Source organism: Myotis davidii, unplaced genomic scaffold (genome assembly GCF_000327345.1).
Source record: "Myotis davidii unplaced genomic scaffold, ASM32734v1 scaffold401, whole genome shotgun sequence".
In the NCBI taxonomy this organism is placed as follows: domain Eukaryota; kingdom Metazoa; phylum Chordata; class Mammalia; order Chiroptera; family Vespertilionidae; genus Myotis; species Myotis davidii.
In genome coordinates this window covers 2,392,101-2,401,913 of record NW_006291020.1, presented here as the reverse complement: position 1 = coordinate 2,401,913, position 9,813 = coordinate 2,392,101, and the positions used below count along the sequence as shown (strand labels likewise).

The 9,813-nt window shown below is 52.1% G+C and overlaps 1 protein-coding gene across 1 annotated transcript in view; it reads right to left on the bottom strand.

The window, feature by feature from the left end:
- The window catches only part of CREG1 (cellular repressor of E1A stimulated genes 1), a 9,644-nt gene extending 2,430 nt beyond the window's left edge, over nucleotides 1-7,214 (bottom strand). Inside the window, exons 1-3 of the mRNA XM_006764189.2 lie at nucleotides 6,837-7,214; nucleotides 3,296-3,415; nucleotides 1,416-1,604 (exon numbers count right to left, since the gene is read on the bottom strand). Coding sequence (XP_006764252.1) covers nucleotides 1,416-1,604; nucleotides 3,296-3,415; nucleotides 6,837-7,199 — 672 coding nt within the window. The 5' untranslated portion in view covers nucleotides 7,200-7,214. The remainder of the gene's footprint in view (nucleotides 1-1,415; nucleotides 1,605-3,295; nucleotides 3,416-6,836) is intronic.
- Between the last annotated feature and the right edge of the window lie 2,599 nt (nucleotides 7,215-9,813).

The window sequence follows — 9,813 nt, the reverse complement described above, 5'->3', positions numbered from 1 at the left end:
GCGGGCACATCCCCAGTAGGGAGTGTGCAGGAGGCAGCTGATCGATGTTTCTCTCTCATTGATGTTTCTAACTCTCTATCCTTTCCCCTTCCTCTCTGTAAAAAAAAAAAAAAAAAATCAATAAAATATATCAAAAAAAAGTAAAATAAATAAAAGCTGAGCTTTGCTGTGAAGAAATGTACAGTCGTGGTGGGATGTCAACAGTCCAACGTGGACCTGGCCTATGTGGAGTAAGACAGGACACACAGTGCCGGGAGCAGAAGCCCGAACGTGAGCTACACCTCTGAGTCCAGCTTCGTACCCCCACCTCACCTCCGCCAACGGTGGTCCCTCATCGCTAGGAGACCCTGCATCAGGAGTGACACCGGAGCAGGAGCCGGCCGGCCACCAGGGGGCGACCCGAGGGGCAGCAGAACATCATGGTAGGAAGCTGGTGCTGCTCCCCATCTCACAGAGGAGGGACCACGTTACCTAATTCATAGGTTGTGGTGAGAGCAATGAGTTGATACAGATAAGCAACCCACGCTGCACCCAGCCGGCAAGAGAAGCTCAGCAAACACTGGTGCTGTTGTTACTGTTGTGGCTATGGTTGCATCACCGCCCGTGAGGCCGTGCGGATGGCAGGGATGCCAGGGTTACCGTGTACCTGGGAGAAGATCGGTCCCTTGTATTCCTTCATTTAACCCCTGACTTCGTTGCACAGCACCTAACCACACCTCCTCAGGTCCTGCTCTCCTCCCTCATTCTCTCCCGTGGCTCTCAGCCTCCTCCCCTCTGGTGCCCACTGGCTGGCAGGAGACCCACTCAGCCCCACGGGCACCCCCAGGCCTGGGGGCTGTTGGGCATGGGGCCATGGGCTCAGACTCGGTGGGGGTCACTCATTCCAGAGGCACCCAAGTCTGAGTCATGAGAAAAGGCCATCCCGGGTCAGAGCCGGCTCTTGCAGAGCCCACAGCACAGCCTCAAACGGGTCTGGCCTGTAGGCAGAGCTCAAGGAGTCCGGGAACTGGGTGGAAGGAAAAGCTTTCCTTCCCCTTAAGCTCTGACTGAGGTTTATCGTCTCCTTCAGTGAGGAATGTAGACAGCAAACCACCTGCTGACAGTGTACCTGGGCCCATCACCAACAGAAACACAGACGCTTTCATGTCACATTAGAGCTGCTGCAGGTGCCTTAATGTGTTACTAAATGTGCTCATTAAAGAGCCAACATATCACAATACCACAATTACAAGACATATTTTATGACTGCTCTTCAATACAGTCGTTTGCTTTGTAATCCTATGTATTTTATGCATTAAAAAAATACTATTGTGAGTGTGGCCACAGGCCCTACCAGACTGCCAAAGGAGCCACGCCCTGGCTTAGGACCCCTGGTGAGGGCTCCGACATAAGGTGCACGATGGATAAACACACACCTCCTGAAATGTGGCGTTATAGTATTCCTCGGGCGTCACGATCTTGGGCCCACCGAAGTAGTCCAGGAGCCAGATGTTGGTTATGTTCAGCTTGGCAAAGAACCAGTTGTGGCTGGAAGGCCAGTCTTTCATCTCAGGGTGGCGAATGAACAGCGACTGCTTTGCAACGTCAGCCTCGGTCTCATTCACCTGAAAGACAGCGAAGTGACCAGGTTCACATGGGGACAGCCTTCTCATCTGTTAACAATGTGATTCTAGCATTCCACACATCCTAAGCGTTTAGTTACAGATCCTGATTTTTTTTTTACTGTTTTTTTTTCAATTAAGATATAATCCTATATAATAAAAGCCTAATATGTAAGTGTCTGGTCAGCTGTTCAACCAATCAAAACGTAATATGCTAATGATATGTTAAGGCTGCTCAACCGCTTGCTATGATGTGCACTGACCACCAAGGGGCAGACGTGCTGATCGGTAGGATAGCTTGCTGCTGAGGTCTGGATGATCAGGACTGGGCAAGATGGGCCAGGCACGCCCTGGAGCCCTCCTGTAGACCACCCCCAGCCCTGATGGTGCACTGGTGGGGTCCCTCGGCCTGGCCTGTGCCTTCTCACAATCCGGCACCCCTTGGGGGATGTCACAGAGTCGGTTTCGCCCGATCCCCGCAGGCCAGGCCAAGGGACCCCACCGGTGCATGAATCCATGCACCGGGCCTCTAATTCAGAATAAGAGAAGAATAAACTCTGTGTTTCGAGTACTCACAACTGTAAAGTGACTCCTGCCTCCCCTGTATAGACTGTGAAGTGATCACCACAGTGAACTTGGTTAACACCCATCACCACACATACTAGTGCTACAAAAATGCTGTCCTCTTCTCTTTTTCTTTCTTTTTTTTTTGTCATGAGACCTTTTAAGGTCTACTATGCATCCTGATCATAAATGTACGGAAACAAAAAAGCATGATGGAAGCTTGATGATGCAGACAGCAACGAGGAGCTCACATGGAGGTGAGAACGGGTGTGGACATGAGAGACCAGTGCAAGCCCGTTTTCACTGCTAAACGGTAATTTTGAGCTGGTAGGGGACTGGCAGGAGGCACTAGCACGAATGTGCCTGGTGCCAATGACGTATCCCATTAGCAGCTCATTCATCCCAGGACAAATGTGCGGGAAGCACGGGCTGCAGGTACACAAGGTGAGTCTCTAGAAGACGCAGGGAGTCAGGAGCACTTGCTGCCCCGCCCCTTCCTCCTGCCCGCGAACGGCACGCAGACACAGAGATGCCTCCACATAGAACTTCGAGACCATAAACAGAACTGGCCCGTGAAACCGGGGTCAACAAGGTCAGGGAGCAAGTCTGCTGGCTGGGCCATCAGTCAGTGCTCATGACACCTTGCCCTCTGTACTCCCCACGGTTTTACTGAACCTCCTCCCTCCAGCACTCACCCCAAACTGTCCGCATGCACACCCGGGACTTAGTAATGGATTCTCCCCTTCTAACCTACTCAGGACGCTCTCTGCTCTAAGCCGTCACAGTGTGGAGACAGGAAGGGCGCATGCTGTCCAGTGTACAGCACGGCAGGAGAGTGAGCTTGGGCTGAGATGTCCCTTATTTAGGGGCTTCCCAGCTATTAGATCTGTTTGGCCTCAAGAAATGGTCCCTTTTGCCCCTGAGTGTCTGACTGAGCACCTCTATGAACGGAACTGATGAAATCTTTGGCTGCTTGTGAAATTACTTCGTACATGAGGACATACTCAAACTCTGCATCTCAGGCACACACCAGCTTTATTTTATGCTCCAACTGTCTCTCCTTCATTGCTAACAAGATGACGGTTAACTGGCTCTCCTAAAGCCGGTCTGTTCCTGCAGTAACTACGTACCTTGGTGACAGTCCCTGACAGGATGATGTGAGCGCAGAGGGGGCTTTGGGGATCAAATCCATGTTTCCTGCAGAAGTTAGTCTGCGCCAAAGACATGGTCAGCGTAGCAGATGGATTCTCCTGGAGAGAGAAGATGAAGACCTTCTCGTGAAACACTGTGTCTGGAGAGCAATCAGCTTCACATCATGCACACACACCATGTCCAGAGCTCGGCCGCTGTTCTTCCAGAAAACAATGCATTGTGAAACACCATCTTTCACTCCGGACAAGGAAGGTCTATTTGAATAGAGAATAATCTTGACCCTCTCTCCAAAAAGGGGGAGGGGCACTCACATTTTAAATTTAACTGACTCAGAGCCCTCGCCGGTTTGGCTCAGTGGACAGAGCGTCAGCCTGCAGACTGAAGGGTCCCGGGTTCAATTCTGGTTGAGGGCACATACCTGGGTTGCAGGCTGCTCCCTGGCCCCGGCCCTGGTTGGGGCAAGTGCAAGAGGCAACCAACCGATGTGTCTCTCTCACATCAGTATTTCTCTCTGTCTTTCCCTCTCTCTTCCCCTCTCTCTAAAAATCAATGGAAAAATATCCTTGGGTGAGGATTAAAAACACTGACTCAGAATTATTTCAACACTTATTACACTCTTAACTTGTCCCATATTCCCCAGAGAGATTATTATTACAGTACCACCCAAGCACAAGGCCGCTCTATATCTTCAAGAGATCTCAAAGGGTTAGACGTTAATGTGAAACTAGTGCATAAAAACACCAATTGCTCAACTAGCCACTTCCACAGCTTCAGCGAGAAAGTGGCTGAGTCATGCTTCTTGGTGATCTTGTGCTGGCAGACATGGTCACGGGATTTCAAAACAGGAGAAGTTCATTCTTGCTCTGACAGCAAGAGAACGCTTGGACTCAGAATTGAGGCAAGCAACATTCCCAGTTCTTTGTTACAGAAGCCAGCTTCACCAACGGCATTGCCGGCAGACTGCAGCCAAGTTCACATGCTGCATTTTAGACTGCTGAGCTCCTTAAAGGCAAAGGGTCTTGTGCAGCGAATTCTGCCATGTCATGGTGGCCCCTCAAAGCAGTCAGTCAGAAGAAATCTCCTTGAAACCATTTAGCCAAATATTTGCGTCTGTACATTCTTGGGCAAGGCACCCAGGACAGCCAGAAAAAGACAGGGCGGGGGACTAGGACACGGTCTCCCCTTCTGTGAGTTTATAGTCTGGTTGAAAAGTCAGACATAAACAAAACTTAAATACTGCCAAACAAAGATACGGAAGACATAAGGCAGCACATAACTAATTGCCAAGTGACTGGTACAGTTAAGCGGTTTTCAAGTTCAGTGTGAAGAGCCATCAGCAGGGCCTGGGGTGACACAGAAGCTGTAGGGAGCTTTGTGAGGTATTCAAAACCAGGGACCTGTGTCTGCAGAAAGACAGAGCTGGGAAAGTGTAAGAGGCGACTGAGAGAAGGGAGAACCCCAACTTGCTTGAAGGAGTAGCTTTCTGAGGGGAGTGGGTGGGGGGAGGGTGGTTCCAGGCCAACCTCAAGAGTCGAGGTGATCTTTTGTAGGCTGGCATCGGCTGGAGATTTTTAAAATGCTGATTTTTGGGCTCCCTTCCCAACCTGGGTTCATGCATTTCATTTCATAGCGGTTCATTTTTTTTTAAAATCCTCACCTGAGAATATTTATTGATTTTAGAAAGGGAGAGATGGAGAGAGAAACATCTTGTATGAGCCCCAACTGTGGACCAAACAAGAAACCTAGGTATGTGCCCTGATGGGAAATGGTGTACAGGATGATGCTCCAACCAACTGAGCCACGCTGGCCAGAGCAGGTACATGCACTTTCAACAAACACCCAGGCGGGTCTTAAGCTTCAGATGTAAAGGTTTCCGAACAGAAGGCAATTCCAAGTGGTTCTTGTCAACCTGGTCGGCAGGGTGGCCAGGAGCAGACAGAGGTCAGAGGAGGAGGACAGTAGAAACTGTAAACCAACCCTGACTGCTTAATGATGGAATCCGAGTCAGACTATCTCTGATGTGGCCTTGCCTTTTCGCTCCACCGTGGAAACCTGTGATCCTGGGCAGGGTCTGTCTCTTCCCGGACCTGTCAGACCTGGGCTGAGTCCCTGCCCCTCTGAGCCTGTCTTCGTCACAAGTTTAAACATGTCTGCCCAGCAGTGGTTCTCAACACCTCCCCCCATCAGAAGCATCGGGGTGGGAGGGGGCTGTTTTTCAGTGAAATGTATTTTAATAAAATGCCTTGTAGAGTGTTGGCTCGCAGACTGAAGGGGCCCAGGCCCGATTCTGACCAAGGGCTCTGATCAAGGGCACGTGTCTGGGTTGCAGGCTCGATCTCCAGCCCCCATCCAGGTGTGTGTGGCAGGCAACCCATCGATGTGTCTCTCTCACATCAATGTTTCTCTCTCCCTCTCCCACTCTCTACAAATCAATGGAAAAATATCCTCAGGTTAGGATTTTTAAAAATGCCTTGGCATCATATTTAAAAGTCCTCCCAGGTGACTGTATCTGCAGCCGAGGTTGAGCCCCACTGACGGAGTGGACTGAGCCTGCTTTGAGCACACGTTCCAGGAGCAGAGTGGGCTGGGAATAAGACGGGGTGGGGGGGGGGGGGGCCTGGGCTAAGGAAGCAGCTGCTTCTGTTTTTGCTCAAACCCTGTGACACCCACTGTCACCTGATCTTCCAATTTTTCAAGAAGTTGCAAGTTTAGGTTTAGGTTTAAAAATCTCAATTTTTAAACGATGGAACTAACTCAATTTTATTTTAAAAACAAAACAAAACCTTGTGTGGGCCAAGGAAAACTGGTTGGTGGACATACTCAGTTCATGAGCCTGTGGGCTGTGTTGTAAAGGGGATGGACCTGTTTGGCCACTGGCTTTGGGAAAGTTACTTAACCACCTAAGCCTCACAATAAGGACAGCAACACCTCCTCAAAGCGCTATCAAGAGACAAGGACCAGAAAGAGATGGTCCCCCTGGCGCATAGTGGGTGCTTAATAAATATCACTTGCTTTCATCTTATCTTTACCAACTTCGTTGTCTTTTCCCAGTTGCCCTCAAATCTGGGATCTCTGTCAAAAGACCCTCCACCAAATCAAGCTTCAATCGGAAACTGTGTGGCTCTAGCATCCCCAGCTGCATGTCTGACACCTCTCTTGGGAGGGCAGGGGTCCCCCGTAGTTGTAAGCCTGGCCTTGCCCCTAAAAGGTGGGCAAAGGGTGAGGGGGATGGACTTCCCATCAGTTCTGCCTCCCGCCGAGGTAGCAATGTGCCCAGGAGGCCCACAGGCTGCTATAACCATTGTTACTGTCCATGAAGTTGGATGCCAGCTTCTTGGTGCGGAAGGCGGGGGAGGCAAGAGAAACCCTTAGGAAGTGCTTAACTCCCCAACAACCTCCGCGCCCTGTACAGCTTTCCCTGGTGGAGCCCAGAGTCAGGGGGGGTTGCCCGGGTCCCTCCCGGGTGGGTGCAGGTGACAGTGGAAAGCTTGGCCCTCCGGCCCGGGTGCCCACGCTCACCTGCAGGTTGCCCACCAGCTGCTGCATGGGGCTCAGGTAGAAGTAGGGCACGCCGCTGCCCGCGCCCGGGGGCCCGTCGCTGAGCGACAGGACGTCGGCGAAGGCCCAGCCACGCACCGCCTCCTGCGTGGAGATGGTGGCCAGCGCGCCCCAATCGCAGACGTGCGTCACGAAGCGGGCCACGCGCGCCGCGTCTTCGCGGGGCGGCAGCGGCGGCAACAGCCCGGCGGTGTCCCAGTCCCCGTGGTCCCTGCCGCCTCGGCCCCGCGCCGGTGCCACCAGCAGTGCCACCAGGGCCACCAGCGCCGGCGTGAGCAGAGCGGAGAGCAGCGTGCGCGCGGAACCGTGGACAGGCCGGGCCATGGCGGCGACTCCGGCGACGGTCTCGGCCCGCGCCCTCCAGCTGCCCCGTATTAACCCTGTCGGGGCCACGCCCACCGCGGGAGACCACGCCCCTTCCGCGAGGACCCAATCAGAGCCGGGGGAGGAGGGGCGGGCCCCTGGTCGCCCAGCAACCTGCGGGCTTGGTCTGTCAGTCTTCCCGAAGCTCCGCCCGCCTGTCTGGAAGGATTGGGAAATGATCCCAAGCGGGCGGTTGTTTTGTTTGACACGCGAGAAACCCGGGCCCCAAAAAAGTAAGCAACTTGCCTAAGTCGTCCTCTGGGAAAGGAGCGACCCCGCGCGCACACGCACGCACACGCGCGCAGCCCCGGGCGCCTTCCCGGAGGACCTTTGGATCTGGGTCTCGGGCCTCCGAGAGGAAATGCTGCATTTTCTACACTAGTTTCCCTTTTCTGTTTGCTTCACTGCCCGCACCAAAGCGCAGCAAGGTGCCAGGGATAAGGAACAGGGCCCAAAGTTTAGGACACTAGCCCCAGCCTCTCTCGGACCGTATTCCGTGCGCGAATTTGAACTCATCCAAACCATTTGGGGACCTTTAAGTCATCAGGCTTGGGGGCCAATGCTTTCATAAATGTGTTGTCCTTACTGACGCTCCTCACCCCATGTAAGTACCATGTCCTTCTCTCCCCCCAGCAAGGTCCTTTCCATTCAGGGCTGCCTCCTCCTTCTGATGTTCCGGAATGGTCATACCACCTGACCTACATCCTTTATAATTGTGAGCTTTGTCATATGTCCTCAGAGTGAGTCCTAATCTTTTGGCCTCAAGATCCCACCTTAGTTGGCATGAATGCTGCCCCTGTGCCATGCAGGAGTTTGTCAGCTGGTGATTCTGGCTCTGGCCCTGGAGGCTGTTCTACAAGGTGAAGTCACTTCACCCAGCAGCTGGGGCCAGTCATGTGAGCAAGAATGGGCCACAAGTGTGTGAGCCAAAGTCTCCACTTCCTGTCTCAAACTCAGCTCCCTCTAAGCAGCCGAGGTTCCCAGGTTCCTCGGTCAGAACTTGGGTATGAGAACAAGCTATTTACTCCGGGGCCCGGATGCCATACCCACGGCTTTCACATCCAGGTCAAGGGGTTGTGAGCAACCGTCACACCAGGTTGGTTTCCTTTTTAACGACCGAGTTTGGGAAAGCGTCAAGCTAGACGGAATGCTATGTGGGAGAAATTTCAGAGGAGGAAAACCAGATTATCATTTTCAAAACAAAGACTCCATCCAAATAGTGTGAGTGCTTCCAGTGACGAATTGTTCCTCCTAAACCTGTGAAGGGAAAAACATGTCCGTGATTTCAAAGTTGGAGTCCCAACGCCGCTCTGCCACTGCCGAGCCATGTGGCCATGAGGCTTTCGCCTCACCTTTTGGGGCCTCAGTTTTTTCATCTAAAAGGAGGAGTTGGGTTAGACAATCTGACTCCTCTTCTGGCTCTAGATTCTATTTTTCTAATGTGCCCTTTGTAAGTTTCATAGTTTGAATAATTTGTTTGCAAGAACATAAAAACATATTATTTGTTGTTTATTGCTGTACCACTTAGTGCTGGTGGACAAAATCACAACAGCCCTCCTATAGCTGCATCACAAAACTGCTTGGGCTTGGTCTCCTGCATCAGAGCAGGACAAGTCACTCTTTGGGGGCAGAAATAGAATATTGGGGCCTAGCTACAATTATAAAAAATATTAACATGCCCTGTTATCCAGGATTGTTTTGTTCTGATTATAGAAAGTACATTCTAACCTGGCTGGGAGTTGTACACCCACCAGGACCTGGGAGTCAACCTTGGACCTGAGAGTCTACCTTGGACCTGGGAGTCAGTCTTGGACCTGGGAGTCTACTTGCCCCTGAGAGTCTACCTTGGACCTGGGAGTCTACTTTGGAATGCCTCCCATTCTCCTTGAAGAACTGCCTATTATCATGGAAAGATGAACAACCTTGTTGCCCAAACAGTGGAGTCCCCCCACCACCCTCCGCCCCCAATCCATTGCTTATTTCCTCGCTGTAATACCTATTTTGCATATCCATTCTCACTCCTTTTGCCTACTTCCCCATGTAATCTTTATCCTGCCCAATATAAGCAGCTGGCTTATGGGGGCGGGGGGGTTGCAGAGCCGATTTTTGTGGGTGACCTGCTGCTCTCCATGCTGCCAGCAGGATTGGAATAAACACTCATATATGATTCAACCCTGTCTCTGCTGTTTGGCTCAAGTAGCGACAGGCAGCTGGGATCCCCTGGTTGTCCGATTTCAGGTCTGCAAACCCCCAGTTTGAAGCACCTCCCCTCAGGGTCTGTCTTCGCACTGCCTATTCCCCACGCCCAAAATGCTGTTCCCTCAGTATGGAGGTGGCCACCTCATGCCCATCCAGATCTCCACTCAGATGTCACTCTTGGAGGTGCCTCCTTGACCCCTCTTTCTAAGAGGCCTTCCTCTCCGTGGACAGTCCTGCCTGTTTCTGTCACAGCAATCACCGCACAGGGAACTCACCCCATGCATTCATGTAGTGACTTGTTCATGGTGCCCCGGCTGGAAGGTGAGCTCCAGGAGAGCATGAATGTTGCCTCCGTATCCACCTCTGTTCTAGATCC